Source organism: Aphis gossypii, chromosome X (assembly GCF_020184175.1).
Source record: "Aphis gossypii isolate Hap1 chromosome X, ASM2018417v2, whole genome shotgun sequence".
Taxonomy (NCBI): Eukaryota; Metazoa; Arthropoda; class Insecta; order Hemiptera; family Aphididae; genus Aphis; species Aphis gossypii.
Genome location: NC_065533.1, coordinates 7901614 through 7928262, shown reverse-complemented (window position 1 = coordinate 7928262; position 26649 = coordinate 7901614). Strand labels below are relative to the sequence as shown.

General features: G+C 26.2%; 1 protein-coding gene across 3 annotated transcripts; it reads left to right on the top strand.

Annotated features, from left to right (window-relative positions):
• The first annotated feature begins 18531 nt into the window (after nucleotides 1-18531).
• LOC126552745 (uncharacterized) lies at nucleotides 18532-26010 on the top strand. 3 transcript variants are annotated; one of them, XM_050207609.1, is made up of 7 exons: nucleotides 18532-18917; nucleotides 20599-20698; nucleotides 21336-21418; nucleotides 22484-22619; nucleotides 22688-22706; nucleotides 23844-24987; nucleotides 25716-26010. In XM_050207609.1, exons 2-7 carry the CDS (start codon nucleotides 20681-20683, stop codon nucleotides 25786-25788), a joined length of 1473 nt encoding a protein of 490 aa, XP_050063566.1. In that variant the 5' UTR covers nucleotides 18532-18917; nucleotides 20599-20680; the 3' UTR covers nucleotides 25789-26010. The 3 variants fall into 3 exon arrangements, with proteins under 3 accessions (XP_050063566.1, XP_050063567.1, XP_050063568.1); XM_050207610.1 differs by lacking the exon at nucleotides 18532-18917 and adding an exon at nucleotides 20085-20168; XM_050207611.1 differs by lacking the exons at nucleotides 18532-18917; nucleotides 20599-20698 and adding an exon at nucleotides 22192-22382 and having other exon boundaries at nucleotides 21355-21418.
• Nucleotides 26011-26649: the final 639 nt, after the last annotated feature.

Sequence of the window (26649 nt, the reverse complement as noted above, 5' to 3'; positions counted from 1 at the left end):
ATTTTACATTAAAATTACATTTAAATGTGTTAGATCATTGTGATACACTCTATATACAGTACATTTAGAGCTTTTTGTAGTAGTTTAGGTTTGTAATGTTTAAAATAAAAACTGAGTTTTTTATTAGTAAATTAAAAATGACTGCTTCATATTATGTTCTCTGTAAATGTACTCACATTTCATTTTAAACATTTCAAACCAAATCAAATATAAAAAGCTCTAAATGTATTTTGAATATATGACTATACGAACTTTCAGAAAAAAATAAACACTTTTTTTTAATAGCTTATATATGTGTAAATATGCATAAGTCTTTTTTAATTTAATAACAAAAAATTCGATTTTTATTTTAAACATTTCAAACCTAAACTTATACAAAAAACTCTAAATGTACTGTAAATATAATGTGACTTGTTGATTTAAATGATTATGAGGAATTTAAAAAAACCGTAATCACGTATTTTAATATAGCTATATGTGTGTAAATATGAAGCAGTCAATTTTATTTAGCTAATAAAAAACTCAGTTTTCATTTTAAACATTACACACCAAAATTAAAACAAAATGCTCTAAATAAACTGTAAATATAATATGACTTGTTGATTAAAATGCTTAAAAGAAATTTTAGAATAAAATAAATACTTATTTTTAATAATTTATAAATGAGTAAATATGAAGCAGTCATTTTTAATTTAATAATAAAAAATTCAATTTATTTTTGGAACATTTCAAATTAAAACCAATAGGTAATCTATAAATGTACTGTAAAGATAATATGACTTGTTGATAAAACTGTTTATAAGAAACTTTAGAAAAAAAAAAACTATTTTCTTTTTAATAATTTTTATGTATGTAAATATGAAGCAGTAATTTTAAATTTACTAATAAAAAACTCACATTTCATTTTAAACATTTCAAACCAAATCAAATATAAAAAGCTCTAAATGTATTTTGAATATAATGACTATACGAATTTTCAGAAAAAAAAATTCTTTTTTTAATAATTTTTATGTATGGTAATATTATTACCTATGTCAGAAATGGTTTCTATTGTAGTTATACTGTATATAATGGTGTGAACGTATTATATAGGCGAGCAAGTCCTAGTCACAATAGGTACGCAAATGCATAATAATGGAATTTGACTTTTAATTATAGTTCAGTGCTTACTCAAAATAGTAAAAAAGTCGCAGGGGGACCCAATGCCCCTATAACTCCCCCCCCCTAAAACACGCCACTGTGAAATAAAAACCTAGTTGGTTTTTTAGCAAAATAAAAATGGAAATTGTACGTTTACACAAATATTGACAATTAAAAATAAGATTTTATTATTTTTTTTAAATTTCATATAAACATTTTATTTAATAAGTAATTTTAGCTTTACTCTACATTTAAATTATAATGCAAACACACACATATTAACTATTGAAATTAAGATTTTATTTATTTTAAAATTTCATTTAATCGTTTTATTCAATAAGTAGGTACCTATTATTTTTATTCAACGTTTAAATCTTATTCTAATGGTTCTAGTTTCAAATGTATGAAATGGAATCTGACCTTTTTTAAACTTTTAACTTGGTGATTACGTTTCTTTGATAACACAATACTATTATTTAGTCGGTTTGATGATATCTCTGCGATGGCTCAACATTGGCCCCCTTATTTTTTTTCAAAACATCAAATAGCTAAACGATTACAAGGTATACCTATTGTCATTATGCAACATTTTTTAATAGGTATTTTAGTATATTGTAATCTCACATTTTATTTTCAGTGGTTTTGTTCTTATGATACATAAAATCCTAGAACAATATAAAAGATAAAACCTAGATCATAACTAATTATTTCTGTGTTCCTTTTTTATACTAGGAACTATGGTGTAACTATATGGCTGGACATTGGGCATAGGAAGAACAGGGAGTACTTATTCTTGATGTTCTACTATCATACATGCAGATGAACAGATTATATACCTTTATTTTACTATTTAATCAACTTAACATCTTCATTTTGAATTTTATAGTACCTAATTGTGATCATGATTTATAATGTCTAAATAAACATAATTATGTATGGATATTTAGTATTGATTTTACATTTGAAATGAAGTGCTTAATTCCAAGGCTGGGCATTAACTCAATACCTACTTTTTTTTTTAAATTTAACTTTTAACTTAATAAATTACTTCTTTTAAGATTAACGTGTTGACTTCAAGTTAATTTTATGCAAAAATATCTAAATTAAATTAATTTTCGTCCCAGTAATTTTAATACTATTTAAAAATTAGTAAATTTTAACTTTTTTACCTTTAACTTTAAAAATCGTTAATTTCCCAGTCTTTTTTAATTCATAGGTTAATATTAATATTTAACATGGGATTTTAGCAATCAAAGGAAGTTGTTAAATACATAACACATTCCAAAGTAATATGGCTTCAAGAGACATGATTATAAAAAAAGTGGGCAAGTGGGTACCGTTCTGCTGTACATAAGGGGGCGGGGTTGACCTCGGACTAGGGTAGATTAAATTTGAATGCAATGATAGGTATCATTGTATACGAAAAACGATTCTGAACGAAGATGATTTGTCAGCCTAGGATATAATTTCCAGTGGTTGGTGAAAAAGGTATTATATTTATAATTATTGTAAGCTAAACTTATGAAAAATCTTGTATTAAATTTTCAACTCTTAGCTACCTATACAAACATTTTTATGAATTATACCTACAAAATAATTGGCAAATATTCATAATTTTGACGAATTTTTGTCAAAATTTGAACTTCAAATGCTAATAAAAAAAAATTGTGCCTATGTATTCTTATAATTTTTTTATCACTATAAGAATAACATATGAGGAACTTTGTATAAAATTTTCAATTATTTTGATAATAAAAAAATTTTATCAACACTTCAAAAAAAAATTTTCAGAAAAATTGAAAATTTCAGTTGTCTATAAATAGCTCAAAAAAACTCAAAATATTTTGAAAATTAAATCATGTAAAGAAAATGTCAATCTAAATAACTGATAAAATTTTCAAGTATCTACGACTTATACTTTTTGAATAATAACAAATATTTAAAATCGTTTGAGGATAAATCGTTATTTAACACGGTTTTGTAAAAATTTAAATTTCAAACACTCATAAAATTTTTTTGTCTGAATCCGGTAGAGTTTTTTTTACAGATATTTGAAGAAAAATGTATGGAGAACCTTGTACCAAATTTTCAAAACTTAGTTATAAAAGAAAAAAATTTTACGATTTTCCAACCACAAAATTACTTGCAAATTTTCGCAATTTTGACATATTTCGTATAAATTCGAACTTTAAGAGCTTATAAAAAAAAATTGTGACTAACGATTTCGGATTTTTTTTTATCGCTTTAAGAACAACTTGTAAGAAACCTTGTATTAAATTTTCAAGATTTTCTGGTCTGGCAAAATATTTTTATCGTTATTTAAAAAAAAAATCCTTTGAAAAATTGAAAATTTCAATTGTCTATAAATAGTTCAAAAAAAACTCAAAATTCTTTAAAAATTTAGCTGTGTACAGAGAGTTCTAACATAAACATTTGGTGAAAATTTCAAGTATTTACATCCATTAGTTTTTGAGTTATAACAAAATAAAAAATTCGATTTTGACGTAAACTGGTTTTGCGTAAAAAATCCTGTTTTTCCCTCATTTTTTTGGGGTTTTTCTCGATTCATTTCAAAAATATTGAAAATTTTTAACTTTTGACCCCCCAAAGTACCAACTAGATTCAATTTCCTTTTCAAAGAGGGGCTGAAGTCAAAAATCGACACATTTTTACTGCTCTAAATGTTGTCGACAGACACAAAAAAAAAAACAAAAAACAAAAAAAAAAAAAACACACATCATTGTAAAATCAATACATTCATCACTCCGTTCAGAATCTAAAATTAATCAAAAAGTTTAAAGAATCAAAACCAAAAAGTACAAAATACAAAATTAAAGAAAATTAAAATCAAATACTACAGAAAATTTTTGATTAGTATTTATAGTTATTGGTAATAATAACATTACATTTAAATTGTTGCACTTTACATAATAGTACTCGAATAACTTGCATAATAACGATAATAATTATGAAAATGAATTGCAAATAAACATTAATAAATTATTTCAAGATGTTGCCTATGTAGAAAAACCAATTCTAATTTAAAATAAGTTTATATAAATCATTATAAGAAAACATATTTCAATCGAATGTGTGCGAAGAGTAAAAAAAAATACATTTTGCCCGTCTAGGTATCGATCGGCTATGTTTTCTAACAAAATAGAACAATACCATGCCGATTGATTATCGTAACTTCTTAAAACATATTTGAATTCGTCTTGATTTACAAAATTCGATTGTAAAATGTTTTCCCACTTTTTTTTTCTAAGGTTAACTTCAAGACTTGAATTATTGCAATAGGTACTATTAGATATATTTATATTTTGAATACCGATAACTGATAAGTTTGAAATGTCGATAATATTATTGAAGTGAAAAAGTGAATTTAAAAATATACTATGAAATCGTGTACACGATTTCGCGACGAATTCGAATATTATGTTTACAAAAGTTCGATCGGATGACTGAGGTGTCGCCGGTACGGTCGGCACAGTGAAAAGTCCATTGCGGTAGAAAGTTTCACGGACGCGATCGAATCCCCCCCCCCCCCCAAGGCAAAAAGCGAAAGCCGGCCGGGGCCGTGACGAAAACGAAGCAGAAAACCGATAGCCCGACAGGTGCTGTTCTCTATAGTCGGCGGCGGCAAGCTCGACGTCGTGTTTTTATGGTATGGTCGGTTCCGGCGGCGGCGGCGGTGCGCGAAGCGAGCTAGCGATGCCCGGCGGCGGCGGCGGTGCGCGAAGCGAGCTAGCGATGCCCGGCCGCCGATCGGTATCGCTGCGGAGCGTGCGTAGTTTTCGGACGTACCGCTACCATCCCGCCACCCGAAGCACCGCCAGCGCTTGGTTCTCGATAACGTACGCAACACCACGCGCTCTGCTTGGCCGCGACCGAAAAATGAAAAACCAACGTAATTTAACAAAACGAAAACCAAAAAGTGTTTATCGTCGTTTACACATTGATTGATCGTGCAGTACGAAATTTAATTAATGATCACGTTAAAGAGACCGAATAAACCGTGAAATTAACCGTATTTAAATCTTAGGTACCTACCTACCTATATTATAGGTTATTATGATTATAAAATTTCGATCTGTTCTAATTTATTTAACCATACCCATCTGCGACAGTATCGTGTAATATAATAATAATAATAATAGTACAATATTATTTTAATATACTAGGTATGTTCATAATTATTATCCAACGACTTCGAACGATAATAGTGTGTAGGTACACGGATTACGGTTTTGTACTTTAAATGGCGCTACCGCGGTTATAGAATACTTAAACTAAAACGTCTACAGTCATAATGACGATTTGTATCATTATTGTCTATAGGTTAAGCCTATTACTTTAAGGTCTACGTTTGAAACCATTAACCAATGTACAACACGCGGGATAGACATTGTTTTAATACTCGTACTGTTATTATTTATTTTGCATAGGTACATACAGATCATGTCGCTCGTGATATTTTTAACGCGGATAATATAATAACAATAAATAGCAAACACAGACCTAACCGATATCGGTTTGAGAATTGTGATTTCATTTTCCGAAAAATTGGGCGGTGTTGTAAAGTAAAATCGGTACGATTTATTGTGTTGAGCTACGTTTACACGATGATAGTTGCCTATCGTGATAGTAATATGTAACTACTAAAGTACTAACTATATGTAACTATCGAACTATCGTGAAAGCGACTATCGCACCATCATGCATGAACTTACTGTCTTGAGAGTGACAGCGACTATCGCCGTGTGAACGTGAATTTCTATTACCGCGAGAGTATAGGATATTGTGTATAGGTATATTATATATATTGCTGTGATAGTGTGACAGTAGTAATACTAGTAAAAACACTCGATAGCGTGTAAAATACTAACTATCGCATACTCTCGCGATAGCAAATATCGCGTTAAACTATCATCGTGTAAACGTAGTTTTAGCCGTTTTATAGGTATGTGTGCAATACGAAAGAGCAGATGTTCTAAGCCTTGTCCGTCGGGTGCTGCTCTCTATAATAGTAATGTTATACGTTTTTTTGAAAAATCAGACAAGTGACTATATAGGTAACAATACAATTAATCGCGACAACCGAAATCATTTTAATTTTGTTTGACTTAGTTTGTTACAAAACGCTATTAGTGATGTTTTTGTAATCGCGTGAAAACTCGAGTCTACGTACACGTCTTATATTATGCGACTATGTTGCTGTGGACCGGGCGGTGTTACGAATAAGGGCCTCGTGTTTTCAAAAAAAAAAAAATCTTCTACACCTAAATAATACTGACAGCTGTATTCGCTATAAATTAACGATAATCTCTCCAGAAGAAACCTTATTCATGAGTCGACCGGTCACAGCAATCGTTTGTGCTATGCCTATACCTATATCCTGTTTTATATAGAAAAATAACTTTTGTAGTTTTGTTTGACGCATCGGCATCCCATTCAAATATATCTTCAATTCGTTTCACTTTTAAGACCACTCGTCGATTATTTGTAGAAGAGATAAACCATATTATAATATATCAATAACACAATATCTAAAATACCATCATACAAAAGCAAGGAAATGACCTTACCACCCGCTAAGAAGACATCCTCACACATTCTATATTATTGAAAGAACAGAACTAAATTTATTTTACTTATAGCTGTAGACCAAGAATAAAAGAACAAAAAAAAACGAAAGAAAATGAAAAGATCCTACGGTTCACACATGTTGTTTACTTAGCTAGTATACAATTTATAAGGGATGCAGCTGACCGCCTTTTCGACGCCGTATAATATCTACTGCGTAGTATACATTTTAGTGTAGTGTTATACAAATATATTATTTGTCGAAATAATATTATAGTGTGTCACAGTATGAATAATGAATGTATAGGTATATTCTATTGAAAATACACTTTGCTCTGTAAATCATAATATGTAATGCTTTAATGCTTCAAGTAAAAAGTTTTCTTTTTCCAAAAAAAAAAAAAAAAACATGTGCGTGAGATTGGGAATAACCGAATCGGTTCCCTTTTAAAAAATATATTTTATTAGGTTGAACCGAATTGGTTCCCGATTGTGTTCAGGCTAAATAATTGCAAATAGTTACAATTTTAATTTTATTTTTAATAATTGGTAAAAAATACAAATTAGTTAGATAAAGTACAAAATATCAATATACCTACACCCTATAGCAGGGGTGGGCAACTGGCGGCCCGAAGGCAGCATCCGGCTCGCGAGCCTTTCTTATCTGGCCCGTCCTACATTTCCTAATTACATCATACAATTGTGCAGTAAACTCGGTGTATATTAATATTGTTACACTTTTATATAATATGATATTAGTCGTAAATCTTATTGTTTAGTCAAAGTATCTGGTTTTATTTATCTTTCTTTTTTTTAATTAAACCATAAGGGTATTAACTATTAAGTATTTCAACCAAATGTGTGTTAATGTGTTAGTGCGTTTTTAAAAATGATTAGTAATACGATATGTCTGTACAGCTTATTAATTATTATCATACTTCCTATTAAACATATATTTGTAATTTGTGTACTATGTATAATGTATATGTATACTATACTTTATAATAAAAAAAAAATAGATACATTTTATTTTATAATACAGTATTAATACAGTACAAGTATACAACCTATTATTATTATTATTGTACATTAGTATCAAAGTTTTTTACACTTCAATCTTAAAAAAGATTTCCACAAAATAAAGTTCAATTTCAGAAATCTTACAAAATAAAATGAATTTAAAATTTTTAAATTATAAAGGCATAAAGCAAATACCGTCCATAATAGCAGCGACGCCGCTGCTTGTTATACGAAAAGAAATTACAGAGGTAAATGTATTTTACTTATCGCTGCAAGATAAGTATAAAAGAACAAACAAAACAAAAGAAATCACAATATCCTGCAGTGCACCTGTGTTATTGTATACTATATAAGCTGGTTTCAAACATGGGATGCAGCGGTTCTCCCGCAGATTCTGACGCCGTTCTGCATATACATTCAATTTTAGTTTAATGTTGTAAAAATATATTATTTGTCAAATTAATGTTTCGGGGTGTCATAGTATGAATGTAGGTAGTTAAATGTGCCTACCATTTTAAGAAGTTTCTATATAATAAATACACGTCCTGTGATGCTAACCGTAGATATCATCATTGTCCTAACCTAACCTGTCAGGGTTTAATATATATCATTATAAGTTATAACCGAAAGATAATATGCAAAAATCGTTTATAAACGTATGTATTATAAATTATTATTATTATTATTATTATATTCGGCCGCGGCGGGTCTATATTTCGGACGCCAAGATTCTATAAGTCTACTTACACTTTATTGAAGTTAAGTAATAACTAAAGTAATAAAACTATTACTTGATTATTGTAGGTAAGTGTATGCCTTACTGGCTTATTGAATATTGCTACATATGTAGGTAGTACATATTACGCTCGTAATTTTATCACATCGCTGTATAAATATAATAATGATGAGTCGAATTATGATTAAGTATACATTGTGTGTTTATGAGTTTATGACATTTAGTAAAAGTGAGATCCATAAAATGGTACTTTCAAGTTTCAGCTGTACTGAAATATTCACACTACACATTGAATTGATTTACTGACTTCTCAATTATTTAGCATTAGAGCACTGTATAGACATATCTTATGTACCTATGTAAAATAAGTAATCTGGTTTTTTCTAGACACTTTCGCGTATACACCTTGTGAACTTCATAAAAGCGTTATTGTAGTTTTCAAATTAAAATAAATACGTTTTTATGAAGACAAATTTAACACATTCAAGCGGCGTGCAGGAAATTAATCTCTTTGTGGGACAGTGATTCTACCGCGGAGTTGTCTACATTATAAGGTAGATTTAAGATTATAATCAAAAGCAATGGAATACTATACAGGCTATCGTGGTTTAATGTAAACACAACTTGTGTGGTTAAGGAAAATAATGAAATATTTTCTACCTATAAGTATTTATATAAAACAATTTAATTAACATTTTGACAAAACCGATAGTTACCATTTCTTAATTATCCCTTTATTTTTACACACGAAAATCTGATGTATAAGCTAAACAACAACAAAATAAATCACACGAAACAAAGTCTCGGCGCGTATTTTTTTCCAATATTATAATGCGAGTAAATAAAATACGAAAAAAATACTACAATCATCTTTCCATGGTCGTTTTGAAACAACAGCTGTCAGCTAGGTTAAGGAAAATACATAGGTATATGATAATTAAATTTTACACCTTCAGTATATTTTACGTATTAGATGTGTTCCCTATCCTAGTTAAATGCGTACGGTATTTATGTGGTAAGTATAGGTACAACTAATACCGAAGCAGTACCTACATTATAAAAATCTTTATTTATGTTTTATTTTATTAAATATAGTCATTAGTCTTGTTACACCTTACATATTTTGGTGAGTTTGGTCGATTCCATGCCAACCAAACCACGACACCGTTTAAGTGTATATGTGACGAAATAGGAAATACATATTATTATCCTGGAATAACTATATTGTCGAATTTAATGACAATAAATCACAATACTTTGTCACGTTATGTATATATATTATATATGTTCTAAATTGTTTATAAATTATTTTACCGATGTTAATTTAATTAGTGTGTCAATTTCCCAAAACTTAAGCACATACTTTGATGGTTGACAATCGCATAAATACAAGTATATTTTAATAAGTTTTTAATGCACATGTTTGTTTTTGATGGTCCCTAAACATATAATATATTATATAATATTTATATAGATTATAGGTAATGTTATATATAACATATAATAATATACTATATTTTGCAGATGGACGTAGATGCACTTTGTCGCTTTTTGTCGGCAAGTCTCACACTCCCATGTATATTTTTATGAACGATTAACACGTAACAACAATATATGACTGTATGTAAGGTAAAGCGTGTAAAGCTGCAGTCATAATGTGGATGACCGTCATGAATAATCGTCATCAGTCTTCTTGTTATTGTAGGTAGGTATATTGGTATATGAAAGAGATATATTTTTTTTCTTTTTAAGGGTAAATGTGTTCTTCTAAAATGCCGAATGTCGAAGAAAAGAAAAAGAATCTAAAACCCGTATATAAAACAATATACTTATATACAATACTACATTATTATTCTGTGCATGATGGGTCATCGTATTTCATTGTGACCGTATATTCGATGGAGTTATTTTATTACTTATTAAATACGAAACATAATATGATACCCATAATCTACGTCTGCGCAACACTTGCTGGGTTACTTGGTTGAAACTACAAGAGTTAATAATGTTCGTGTGTATACAAAGTACGAGAGTGGGGAGTTCAGGTTTTCATCAATTTGGATAAAAATAAAGAAAAACATACCTGAATTATATTCGACTGCAAAAAATGACAAGTACGTACCATCAAAACAAAAAAAAATTTATATATATTATGAATCAACAAAATAAAGGATTTTGTTAGTAGAATTAAAATTTATAATATCACCTATAATCTAATTAATTAAAATATTGGGTTACTATCTTAACTATAACTACCTATGGTTAATTCTAAAGTTTAAAAATGATTATATAAATTAATCAATTTGTTTTAATTTACAAGAGCTACTTAGTTTAACGGAAAAAAATACTATAAGTACATGATACTTGCATACTATATTTAAGTAGTGCATTAGACATTTAGACAAACTATGTATACGATTAGATCGTATGAAAGCGGTGATATTATATGTACGACCCTACTTTCACAAAAAAAAAAAGGGATTGGTTTATAATCAAATACACTACTATTCAAAACTGCATAAACTTACACTATATTAAACAATAACATATAAGTACTATATATTATATATGCTATAGAATAAAGATTATTAAGTAACAACTGACAAAACAAATAATATGAAAAAGCGAATATAATAAATTTTATTATATTTGCACAACATTTAATGCTTAATACAATGGCTTGGGTTTCAAAGGATGAAAATGAAAACTGAGTTTTTAATTTGCAAAATTAAAATGATAGTGGTATATTATTTACATACATATTAACAATTTAAAAAAGGTTTTAATATTTTTAACTTACTTAGAAACATTTTAAACAACAAGTTATATTATATTTACACAACATTTAAAGCATAATACAATGGCTTTAGTTTCAAGTGATGAAAATGAAAACTGAGTTTTTATTTTAAAAATTCAAATGATAATGGTATATTTACAAGCGGATTAACAATTTAAAAAAGGCTTTAAAAATTTTTAAATTTTCTTATGAACATTGAATTCAATAAATCATATAATAATTAATCAATATTTAATGCTTAATGCAATGGTTTTGTTATCAAATGATTGAAATGAAAACTGAGTATTTTATTAAAAAAATTATAATGGATATGGTATGTTTACATACATCTAAACAATATTAAATAGGATTTTAAATTTTTTTAAATTCTTATAATATTATATTCAATATGTCCATAAGACAACCTTTAATATTTAAGTTTTGGTTTAAGTTTCAAATGCTTGAAATAAAAACTGAGTATTTTATAGGCAAAATTAAAATAATAATAGTAAATTTACATACTATGTATTAACTATTTAAAATTAGATTTTTAATTTTTTTTAATTTCTTATAAACATTTAATTCAACAAATTATATTATATTTACACAAAATTTAATGCTTAAAACAATGGCTTTAGTTTCAAGTGATGAAAATGAAAACTGAGTTTTTAAATTTAAAAATTCAAATGATAATGGTATATTTACATGCGGATTAACAATTTAAAAAAGATTTAAAATTTTTAAATTTCTTATAAACATTTAATTCAACAAATTATATTATAATTAATCAACATTTAATGCTTAATGCATTGGTTTTGTTATCAAACGATTGAAACGAAAACTGAGTATTTTATTAGCAAAATTAAAATGGCAGTGTTATATTTACATACGTATTAAAAATTTAAAAAAGGTTTTAATATTTTTAAATTACTTATAAATATTTTTAATAAAAAGTTATATTATATTTGCACAACATTTAATGCTTAATACAATGGCTTTAGATTCAAGTGATGAAAATGAAAACTGAGTTTTTAATTTTAAAATTTCAAATGATAATGGTATATTTACATACGTATTAAAAATTTAAATTTAGATTTTACATTTTTTTAAATTTCTTATAAACATTAAATTCAACAATATATATTATATTTACACAAAATTTAATGCTTAAAACAATGGCTTGAATTTCAAAGGATGAAAATGAAAACTGAGTATTTAATTTGCAAAATTAAAATGATAGTGGTATATTTACATACATATTAACAATTTAAAAAAGGTTTTAATATTTTTAACTTACTTAGAAACATTTTAAACAACAAGTTATATTATATTTACACAACATTTAAAGCATAATACAATGGCTTTAGTTTCAAGTGATGAAAATGAAAACTGAGTTTTTATTTTAAAAATTCAAATGATAATGGTATATTTACAAGCGGATTAACAATTTAAAAAAGGTTTTAAAAATTTTTAAATTTTCTTATGAACATTGAATTCAATAAATCATATAATAATTAATCCATATTTAATGCTTAATGCAATGGTTTTGTTATCAAATGATTGAAATGAAAACTGAGTATTTTATTAAAAAAATTATAATGGATATGGTATGTTTACATACATCTAAACAATATTAAATAGGATTTTAAATTTTTTTAAATTCTTATAATATTATATTCAATATGTCCATAAGACAACCTTTAATATTTAAGTTTTGGTTTAAGTTTCAAATGCTTGAAATGAAAACTGAGTATTTTATAGGCAAAATTAAAATAATAATAGTAAATTTACATACTATGTATTAACTATTTAAAATTAGATTTTTAATTTTTTTAAATTTCTTATAAACATTTAATTCAACAAATTATATTATATTTACACAAAATTTAATGCTTAAAACAATGGCTTTAGTTTCAAGTGATGAAAATGAAAACTGAGTTTTTAATTTTAAAATTTCAAATGATAATGGTATATTTACATGTGTATTAAAAATTTAAATTTAGATTTTACATTTTTTTAAATTTCTTATAAACATTAAATTCAACAATATATTATATTATATTTACACAAAATTTAATGCTTAAAACAATGGCTTGAATTTCAAAGGATGAAAATGAAAACTGAGTATTTAATTTGCAAAATTAAAATGATAGTGGTATATTTACATACATATTAACAATTAAAAAAGGTTTTAATATTTTTAAATTACTTATAAACATTTTTAACAACAAGTTATATTATATTTACACAACATTTAATGCTTAATACAATGGCTTTATTTTCAAGTGATGAAAATGAAAACTGAGTTTTTAATTTTAAAATTTCAAATGATAATGGTATATTTACATGCGGATTAACAATTTAAAAAAGTTTTAAAAATTTTTAAATTTTTTATGAACATTTAATTTAATAAATTATATAATAATTAATCAATATTTAATGCTTAATGCAATGGTTTTATTATCAAATGATTGTAATAACAACTGAGTATTTTATTAGCAAAATTAAATAGGTAGTGGTATATTTACATACATATTAACATTTTAAAAAAGGTTTTAATATTTTTAAATTACTTTTAAATATTTTTAATAACAAGTTATATTATATTTGCACAACATTTAATGCTCAATGCAAAGGTTTTAGTTTCAATCGTTTCGTATACAACTTGACTTTTTTTAGTATTTTATTTCTTTCAAAATTCGAATAAGGACATTTTAAGTATTAAGTTATATTATGAATATGTTATAGCTTATTTTATGATTTATGTAGAATGAAAAAAAAACAATATTTTCCTTATTGCCTTTTGTTAGGTTTGCTTGTTTTGCCTGTGTATTTGTTGTTGGGTTCTGCTCATTCAGTTATTTCCTCGATTTCTGCTTCACTGCTATCGGTGATATTTTGGAATTACTCAGCTGTTTCTCTTCCCTATTAAAAAATGAATATGATTAATTTATGTTTACCAACGTCTTTACAGTTTATTCAATAGCTAATAATACAGATTATATTCCTTGATAGTGTTGTTAATTTAAAAGCATTCTTGTACCTAATTGCTGATTCAGTTTCGACTTTCTTTATTTTTTCATAACAAAACCTGCGTGAAAATATTACTCTACATTTGACAGTGTTTTCGCGGATATGACTGTAATTGCTGGGTCTCTCTGTAAGTGTTGTTGGCATCTATTTAGCCGGACGCTCTGAGTACAATGTTCTATAGTCCTATAATCCTTAAATCCTCGACGGTTATTGAATAATAGAATTTGTCAGAAGTAAACTAAACAATAAATGTACATTTTAAAATATTATTACCATTAATTTATTTCACCTATACTTCCCAACAACCATTAACGTCTTCACATGCGTTGTTCATAATTTTTAGTTTTTACTTGAATTGGCGAATGACGATTTGATAACGGTTTAAAGTATATATTTTTGGTGATAAGAGTCATTTAAAATATTTAGGTATAAAAAATAAAAAATATTTTTACATAGATTTATCATTATACATAAAACTGTTATTATCATTATCAGTTATCACGAATATTCGTGATAGTCATCTAAACTTTGTAAATTGTATACTTAATAATTATATTGTGAATTGTTTTTTTGAACATTAGTGAAATCACTGAAATAATATCAATATTTAACTATGGTCGTAACTCGTAACCGATATTTTCTTATCTTGGTTTACGTATTTTATTTCTCTGATTATTGATCTAATCCCTGACGCTATATATATTTGGGAAAAGCGTTCATACTTAGTACTTACAAGTATTATATTATATTGTATTATACATAATAATTTATTTTGATATTATTAATTAAAATGTAATATTTTTTCTTATATTATAAAACTATTACAATAGTACATTTAGAAAATAAATATAAAAAATATAAAAACAATAATAAAAACATCGTAATGTGCACTAAAACTAGTCTAAATGGTAAAATATACAGTTCAAATTTTAAAATGAGACTTTTAAATAGAAATATGTAAAAATATGCAAAACTATGTACTAAAAAGTTTAATTTTTTAAATGATAATGTCATAAAATAAATGTTGTGCTGACTTGGCGTATATATCAATCGCGCTTTAATAATTATTATTACTTTAATGGATAACATTCACAATTTAAGTTTTTAAAATACAATTAAGTAAAAAGGGTGGTCAAGTGGATAGTACAAGGTAATGTCATTGTGGAATATTTTTTAATAGGTTTTTTTAATATATTTTAATCTCAAATTTTATTTTCGGTGGTTTTATTCTTATGATACATAAAACCCTAGAACAATAAAGAAGATAAAACCTAGATCATCACAAATTATTTCTGTGTTCCTTTTTTATACCAAGAATTATGGTGTAACTATGTGGCTGGACATTGAGTATAGGAAGAACAGAGAGTACCTATTCTTGAGGTTCTACTATCATACATGCAGATTAACAATTGAGTCCTTACCCTTTTTTTTACTATTAAATCAACTTAACAGCTTCATTTTGAATTTTACAGTACCTCGAATAACTTGCATAATAACAATAATAATTATGAAATGAATTGCAAAGAAGCATTAATAAATAATTTCATGATAGGTATTTCATTTAGAAAAACCTATTCTAATTTAAAATAAGTTTATATAAATTCTAAGAAGGCACATTTCAATCGATAACGTGTGCGAAGAGTAAAAAAAAATAAAAAATACATTTTGCCCGTTAAGGTATCGATCGAGTGTTTTCTGACAAAATAGAACGATTTTCGTGCCGATTGATTATCGTAATTTTCGGAAAAACTTCTTTAAACATATTTGAATTCGTCTTGATTCACAAAATTCGATTGTAAAATGCTTTCCCACTTTTTTTTATTTAAATCGAAGTTCAAGACTCGAATCATTGGATTAGGTACTATATTAGATATATTTATATTTTGAATACCGATAAGTTTGAAATGTCGATAACATTATTGAAGTGAAAAGGTAAATTTAAAAATATACTATGAAATCGTGTACACGATTTCGCGACTAATTCGAATATTATGTTAGGCTATGACCCTTTTTGAATCTTTTTTTTTGGAGGACGCAACTAACCTACTGATATTAATTTCGGACGCAAGTATAGTATATGCTCCCGTATTTTCAACGATATTATTTACCTTTTTGAAGAACATTTATGTATATATATAAGTATATATTTTATTGAGCATTTAAATCCATGTACCTATACTTCTTATAACTTGGTAACTGTACAATCAAACGACGATCCATCGGCACAATTTAGTATCACACTATTGCCAAATATTATCATAGTAATTTATTTAATATCTTTATTTTGTTTTTATATTAATACGCTTATACGTTTTAATAAATATACCTATATAGGCGTAGGTAGTACAAAATAATATTATTAAAACGTATATCTGCAGTATAGCGTGAAGCGCGTCGGGTCGTTTTTTTCGTGTGTCTATACTCTATAACAGTGGTTATCAAACTGGGTGCCGTAAATTACCATAAATTACCGATTGCATTGAATTGTGATATAACAAAGTAAATTATTAATTAATTCAAAACAATTTTGTTCATCTAAAAAGAAGTCAGTGTGCCGTGAAAATTTTTTTAAGTTTACGGTGTGCCGTGTATAATAAAAGTTTGAAAACCACTGCTCTATATATAAATATATATACACACAGTATATAAATTATATTATACGCATCGAACGAGGGTCGAAAATGTACGGACAAAAAGACGGTGCCGCAGCTGGAAACGGCGTATAGACGGATTTGGCCTTGGGCTACACGAGGCGTTCGGTGGCGGCGACCAGTTTTTCCTATATATACGCGTCTTTTCGTCGAAGGGTGTGCGGCGACAATAAAATGCCGTCTTTTGAATTATCGTCGAAAACACACGGGTCGGTTTTGAGGGTGAGTATAGTATACTCACGCTGCACGTACAGTAAAGCAGTACAGTGTAGCTACAGTGTATATTCCACCCTAATATAATAAATACGAATGAACAACGCGCTACACACACGAACCTCAGGCCCATCGTGAAATGTGGATCCGTTTTCGAATATAATGCACTGACAGTTCTCACGATAATAACAATACGCACCCAATGTTACACCGACAGAGTGATGGCGCACACAAATAGAATTCCTTGTAGCGACCAACGTACATCCAAAAAATATTATTTAATCATATATATATATATAGACATACGTAGTAGTTATTATTATACACTCGATTATATTCGACGAGGTTGAAACTCGCCACATTAAAAATAAGATCGTATAAAGTATATAATATGTACGTTAATTTTTCGTGTATCGGTATAGGTAAATTTTTATGTAGGTACCGTATATATATAGGTATGTGGTATTAAATCGGGTTCAATTGTTCAAAAATAAAACATCGTTACAGTTTTATCGTAGTGATTTTATACTTATATATTAATTATTAATTCGTTAATACAAACTTATAACACTATACCTATATCTACTATACATAAATTGACATACAATGATCACAATGAATATAAATGTACCTATCGTAGTTATGAAAACGAATAATTGTCCAAACAAATTTATTTAACCAAATATCTACAAATAAAAAGAACGTCAACGCGTTTAATGCGTTCTATATTGAACAAAATCGACAGACCAAATATACTCGTGTGAACTCTTTTAATTTGACAATCTATTTTATAATACAAATTACAAAGGTGTTAGATATTAGACTGTAGACATATTTAATCAATATCAGTTTGTACTGAGTGCCTACGCCGTAAGCACCGCGTAGGTATAATTCTATATTATAGCAGCTGCGGCGGCGGCGGCGGCGAATTCTGCCGATTTATAAGTGTCCGCACTCCAGCACCGAAATTTTGGTAGCGTCCATAAGGTGCTGCTCTCTATAATATTACAATAGCGAGAAAACGCTGTACGAATATTACGTGAACGTCGTTTTATGTTCTAAAAAAAAAAAAAAATAGTATAATTCTATACTGTAATATAATTTAATATGAATTTAATATGACTTTTAATGTTGTTTATGCCTGTATTGTATTATACGATTATATAGTATATAGTATATATATATACATAAATATATATTATATGTATAATAATGTATATTATAACAAATAAAATGTATACTGAATTTTGTATGAAAATATGAAATGGTTGGCAACGCTTTTAAATTATGTTTATGGGCGGAACACCCGGCTCCTACCATACGGGCCAATGGCCTTGTTCCATTGGTTGTTTGAGTGAGCAAACCCACAGCGCTTTACTCCATCGAAAAAGTTGTCGGCTGTCTGCGCGACGCGCGTTATTCACGACACACTACACTACACAGTGCACAGTCTCGTTTACTTGTTTGTCGTTTCATAACTGATGAAATTTTCGTGTTTAATTTTTGTTTAAGTACAGTTATACAATTTTGTTTACTTCATGAGGACTAAATACTTAATACTTTCAACATACCTACTGGACTGGTCGGTTGTCAGCCGGTCAATACAAAGTATCTGTATACTGTACTAGAGACTCTCTTGCATTGTAAGCTTTTTACTTCTCTAGTAGCGTAGTGCGGATTTCCTGCGGCTTGTGTTGTACGTTATTGCGTTCTCGTCTGTCGTTTACTACTACCACTATACTTCTAAGCAGATATATCTTTTGTAAGTATGAACTTTAATATTTTTATCATATTAATTAGTTTTATATTATTACCTATCAATACCTACCTATTAGGTATTTCCAACAAACATTACAAATAGTGACTTAAATTGACCGCAATTTCTAGTGGTACTGAGAAATATTATAATTTCTAACCAACCAATACTAACTTCATTTAAAAATCCCCACTCGCTCAACAAATTAATACATATATATATATATTTATATATAAAATCTTTTCAATTTTTTCTAAGAATTCACATTTATATTTTCATTTTAAAATGAGTTATAGCTGTGTGAAAAATTAAATCTTTAAAATGCTATTTTAACTCTCTTCAAAATTTAAATATTAAAAATAGCCTACATGATTCGCTCATTAATATTCTTATCTATATGTTTGACAATAAGTTAATTGACTAATATTAAAACAAACATCATAATATGGATTCTGCCGAACATAAATTTGATATGATGTATGTTATTAAAACTGAAATAGCACATGCAGATATAACATTCTGTTTACTATCTTATTGTTCTAGCCTTCTAGGTCTCAATATTGGTAAAAAAATGAGACATGTGTTGATAATTACAATTTTGTGTTATATAAATAACTATTACAAATAAGCACAGATTTTAATGCAATTATGTATATTGTAATTTTTTTTTTCGTTTAATATTTTAGGATTCTTGTCGGTTATCTGAACAAATCATAATAGATTCAGGCTAATGGCAATAATTTTTATTGCATATTATTACAAAATGTATTGTTTATTGAAGTAAATATATATACTTTTGTAAGCTTTAAATTTTAGTGTTGTATTATAAATTACAGTTAACCTATACTAAACATCTCTTTGAATTTTGTCACTTATTATATTCACTTGATTTAAATTGCTATTTAACATTAAACACCTATTATCCCTATCTATCACCTATCTTAATAATTGTGTATATACTTACCTAATAATTTAAACTATTCATTTTTATTTATTTATTATTAACTAATGGCAACTGTACTTTCTGTTCAACAATCAATTTTCAATCTTTTATTTGCAAACTAAAAGTTTAAAAACTAGTATAAAAAATTTAAATGAAAAACAATACAAACAATAAAAATAAAATCTATAGCGTTCATTTAAGAGTTTTTTAATTTATCTTAACAATTATTAAACACTATGAAATTTATTAGGAAAACTGCTTTGGCCATTTTAATTTTTTAAGATTTTCTAGTATAGAATGAATCATTTACAACTGTAAGTTTAATCCTAACTTCTTTAAATATTGTTAAGAAAGAAATTTGTATTAATTATTTAAATATTAATTTTTAAAATAAATGAGTCATTTTAAATTTTAAAACATTTAATTATCGTCTAAGTTTCAATAACTATAATTAACTATCTATTAAAAAATATTTGCAGATTTTAGTTTTTATAGCTATTTTTCTACATCCCTAATTTTATAAATGGTTACATAGAAGTATTGTCATTTGTCAAAGAATATAACCTGAATAATTTTTTTAGATTGTCCTTTATGTAAATTGTTAAATACTTTGTACCTATTGTCCTCTTATCTTTTCTAAATTATTTATTGTCTATAAGACAGTGTAAATCATAATATAAAATTATATGTGTCTATACCATATTCACTGTAATATATTACAATAAATATTTTGTTTATTTACAGGAAGTCCATTATCAAAATTCTGGTCATACGCTTGTGTGGATCACTTGTTGTGTTTATTTGAAAATTCATACGTGTTTGAACTATGGATACATTACCATCTGTAAGTTGTGTATTAACTATTAATAAATATAAATGAGTAATTTCTGGGATTTTCTTACTATCATCTACATCATATTGATGAGTAAAATTACAATTAGTATTACAAGTGAGTTACAGCAAATTAATAAAGTTAAATGTGAGCCGCTGAACAAAAATTTGACATTTTACATTTGTGTGTGTCTTATTAAAATATTGAATGAGATAATTGTCTAAAAGTTTTTGTTTGAAAAACATCACTATAAGATTTTGATTAAGAAAATTTCAATTTAATTTTGGCATTGGTAAAGTTTTTAGAACCAACTTAAAAATCTAGTAAGTCAAGAGAGCTTGGAAAGCAAAAAAAAAGATTAAAGTTCTTTTAATGTGAGATTTGATGATGTGCAATTGCAGATGATTATTCAAGAGTATCAAATTGTAGTTTTGTACTTAGGTTTAGGTAGGTAGTTGAAACAGTATATAATACACCTATCTATCAAAACAAAAATGAAAATGTAATTCAATTAAAAAAATTTAATTACTATATTTAATAGATAAATAGTAGATTACGGTGGACCCTGTAGATCGCTTTACCAATGCCTTAATTTTTGATAAACTAGTAAAACTAACAATATTAATTGTAATATTTATATTATTTATAGGACATGTTTTATTCAAAATATTCAGAAAGTGATGCACCAATATCTGTCATTACGGAAATCTTGTCAGAAAACGATCCTATAAAGTAAATAATTTACAGTTAATAATATTATTGTATACTAATATCTAGATTATTTTTTTTTTAAATCTAAGTACCTGTATACATGAATAGTATAATGCATAAGTATTTATTTAAGTCTTATTCGAAATATAAACTGTTGATTTATATTTATTTGATATACCAAAACCTACTAGATTTTAACTGTGTATTGCATATTGTTTTTTTTTTTAATGGAATAATGATTCATGATCTATTATATCAGTTTAATAATGTTTAAATATTCTATATTTATAATACACTGCTGCCAGACAGAAAGAGGTAATAGGTAATCTCTTCTCAGTTCTCCTTCCATTATTGTTGGTTTTTTTGCCCTATAAGAGTTGTTATTACTCATTATTATCTAGTACTAACTTTATATGGTTTATATTACAATATAATGGATATTATGAACCGTATTTAATGTGGTACCTATTAGTTAACTTGTATATTGTAATCACTGAGGTAAAGGACTCATACAAGTTAGCATGTTTTCCAGTAATTATTCAAAACAAAGCTAGGTAATACAAAAATGTATTTGGAGAACTATGAATTTTTAATAATTTTTTTCATATTTTGTGCATTTCACTCTTGTTCAAATGTTAGTGTATATTTTATATTTATATTGAATTTGGAGTTACATTTTGATTTTATATTTTATAAGAATAAATAGCAATCAGCGATAAAAATTTGAACAAACTAGAATAAAATATAATATAAATATATAATAAATTAAAATAATAAAATGTATGAGATTATAGTTTTTAGTTTATGCACAAGACACAATATATAATCAAAACTGATCAAACTGATGAAAAAATATCTTTATTCATAATTTTTCTCAATAAAATAATGGGAAGAATAACGAATGATGACAATAATAAAGGAGCGTAGCTAACACTTATTGGGTCCTCAAAAAATGTGCTTCATCAGTTCAATGTAGTTTTTAATTGTGATTATTTATTATTACTTCCAAATTCAGTATTGCAACACTAGTATTACATGTATCATTCAATTATTGTCTTTAAAATGAATTGTTTTTATTTTTTTAAGATTTGAAAATATCTCCAACCAGTTTAAAGCATTAAGATTTACAAAAGTACGACATTTGGCACAAGCAACCTTAGAAAAAGCTAGCTTAATAAAATTGAGTGGTAATTCTTTAACACTGCTTTATAGAGCTTTCGAGGTAAGAATTAATACCAAACAACATGTTTTAAATTATATTTTAATAATTTGTTTGTTTTTTTTTTTTAGATGTATGATAAACACCTTGGTAAGTTTTTATCAATAATATTATAAGTTTTTATACTATACAGTATACAATGCCCAGTAAAAGAGCTTAATATGTTGACCTGAAAAAAATCAAAATATAAAGTTTAACAAATGTTTGTTTAGTAGAATTGATTTTGTGTTGTTAGCTTTAGTGTTATAGTGAATTCATCTATTATCAAAGCTAAAAATTTAAAATATTATCCATGTTTAAGTAATAGTTTTTTTTTCGATATTTTTAAGCTAGATATTATGAGTATTTTCAATTTGTAATATTCTATATTCTCATAATATTTAAAAAAAAAAAAAAAAAATGCACATTTTAAGTATAAATAATTGTCTTATCTTAAACATTAATATTAGGACAATTATTATTTCTAATATTAGATGAAAACCAAAAAATTGATTCTACTAAATGGAAATTTACTATGTTAAATGTTTGGCGTTCATTCTTGTACACTTGTCCTCTTCTCTAAACATGGCCCTGGTTGTGCTTTATTAATCATACTGATCTAGCTTATAATGCAATTTATAAAGATTTATATGTCTTATAATCAGATATAAAATTATTATGTATTAATTTATTTTTTCGAGTTTCGTTTAGATTATTATTATTTATACATAATATTTTTCTTACTTCTTATCTTACTAAATTTATTGTTTTCTACATATTTCGAGTTTTACTATAAAATTATGTATTTAAAATGCATTAACCTATAACTATACTCAACAACAATTTGTTTAATCTGCAGGACACTACACAAGGTGTTTCCTCTGAGATTACTCGACCAACTTAAGACCTTTATTGTTGATAGTTGGTTGGTTTACCAGATATGCCATTAATTATTGTCAAATAAAAAAAATTGACCAAGGTTGCGGCAAACGCTTAGTAATCATGTACACAATCAGTATGTACTGTTAATAGAACAGTAGTATAGTCTTAATGCTTAATAAGTTTTCCACAAATCTGTAGACTAGAATAGAATGTTTGCTAGCTTGAAGCTACTGTTCCATTACATTTTGTTACAGAACAAAAACTCTATTTAATTTTATATGCTATAAATTAATTTATTAATTACTAAAATAACTAAATGCTAAAAATGTCAATGTTATAAATACTTATTATACTTTTTATATTTAGATGATCTTCAAACATCTGCAAAATTAGAAAATCAAATTGGAAATTTTATCAGAACTCAACAAATATGTAAAGAATTACTTAATCATAAACCTTTTGATGTAAGTGTTGTAAATCTATTGGCTGAATCAAATTTTAAATGCGGGAACTATGAAAAATCTCGTAGTTACTTGATAATAGCACACATTTTGGATCCAAATTCTTTCCAAATATTGCTTAACCTTGCATGTAATTATTGGAAACAATCTAGGTATGATTACGCAAAATTTTTCATACTTGAAGCTATAAAGAAGTCAACCAGTTTTAATATTTGTTGGATTTATTATGCTGAAATATTAGTTAAAACAAATGATATAGCAATGGCTGAATTTGTTTATAACCAGATTTTAAGATTACAACCGGATTCATATACTGTACGAAACAATTATGGAAAATTCCTTCTCTCACAAAACAAAGTAGAAAATGCTAAAAAGCAATTTAAAATTGCCCAAAAAAGTGCCAATAATTGTGAAGCTTTGAGTAATTTAGGAGATGTATATTATACGACTAAGAAATATGACAAAGCTATTTTAAATTATCATAAAGCTTTAGAAATAAAGCCTAATTTGAAAATAACTTTGTTTAATTTGGGAATGGTTTATTTACAAATAACTGAGTACCAAAAAGCAGTTGAGGCATTTGAAAAAACTATGAAATTGGATTCAGAAAATGCTGCAGCTTTAAGATATTTAGCAATTGCATATTGTTATTTAGATAACATGTTAAAGTCTGTAGAAACCTACAAAAGATGTTTGGAATTATTACCTGATGATTTGGAAGCTAATTTAGAATTAGGTCTTGTCTATTATCACAACCTAAACAATTTGCATGAAGCTGAAAATTATTTTAAGAAATGTATACAATTGTGTCCAGAAAGAGAAGATTTGTACAAGAATCTTCTCGGAGTTTATCAACAGTTAAATAAACGTGGAGATGCATCAAATGTTTTCATATCATTAGGTGATTTATTTTTGAAAAAATCTGATCTAGAAAACGCAAGAAATGCATTTACATCTGCTTTGTTTTTAAATCCTATAAATACTGATGGTCATTGGAAACTCGGACTTACTTTGCATAAACTAGGTCATTATGAATTGGCTATAATTAGGTAATTATTAAATAAATGTTTGTCTCATTATATATTAGCTATCTATAGGGTCTTGGTAAACCTAAGTTAAAACAATTTAACTTTTCGCATGATTTCCACTATAAATAGAAGTTAGAACATATTATTTAAAAGATTGATTACTGATTACAGCAGTTATTTTATTTATTTTAGCTACTTCTAAATTATTAATGATATATATTATCCTCTATGTTTACTTTTATTTTTGACTTGTCTTACTCTTCATATTTATTTAGTACAAACTTTTGCTTCTCTCAGTTTAATATTTGTTTGCTTATTATTAGTATGTACTTATCTCATAATATTTCTTTTGATTTACATAATTTAGTGCTTTAGGAATATTTATATTCAATTACTTTAATAATAAACAATTGTGAGATGATTGTTTTACATATTACTTCAATATTTGATATAATTTATTTCTGTTTATATTTACATGTATACATATAATCATTATTATAAATTTTTATGTTTTTATTGTTGATAATAATACATTACAACTGTTTTATTTCATTTTAGACTTCAGTTTAAGATACTATAATTGAAATATGTTAACTAGTGCTATTTTTGTTATTCATTTCTATAACATGGTACTTAGTTTAATTAATTCCTATTATTATCCTTTTAAAATATATCTATTTAATATAATTAATTATAACTAATAATTTTATCATATTTATTTATTTATTTATTTTTTTTTTTGTTAATAGGTATAAGAAAGCTGATGAATTGGCACAAAGCTTAGGCCATCTTTCATGTTATTCTGGAGTTAAGAGCAAATGATAACACTTATAACCCGTTCAGTTTATCTTGGCCAATGTATTATAGGCCTATAATCAACAACGACAATAAAAATACATTTTTTGGCTTTTCTTGCATTTTGTCTTATAATAATTTTCATTTATTAATACTTTTTTAAAACTTAATAGTGTAATTTATGTAGTTTTACATATTATGTACTAAAAATACACATGACATTATATTATTCATGATTTTTTTTTTTTACTTATGAATCTTTTTAATACACAAATACTTAGTTCTATCAATTATGAAATATTGTAATATATTTTAATGTACCATAATTTATGTATAATATTGTAAAATAATTAAATGTTTTAGACAGAATATTATAATATAATAGTATAAAATATTTTAAATTAATATATTATATTCATTAAAAATGTTTTTGGTTATAATGGTTATTAAAATAAAACAGTAATTAATATATTTTATTAAAGATTTTATTTAATATTAAATATTTTATGTAATACAAATATTAATACATAGATATCATTTTGTCATAATAATAGCAAAACATGATTACATTGAAATGGATTGTGTCATTGGCCTTTTTAATTTTTGTAGTTTTCATAAGCAGAATTTAGACTTTGGTATAAATGTTGTTTATTGTAGGTAAAATAAGCTTGTTTAGTTTTATACAAGGCTGGGCAAGTTAATGATTTTTTTTAACTCATTTAAGTTAAGTTAATATGCATCAATAAGAAAAAGTTAAAAGTTATTAAAATTTTTGGTTAACTCAGTCAAGTTAAAAGTTTATACATATATTTTTTTAACTTTTTAATAAGTTAAAAGTTATTTTTTTTATTTGTTAGCTGTTAGCGTACTTTATTTCTTATATAGGAT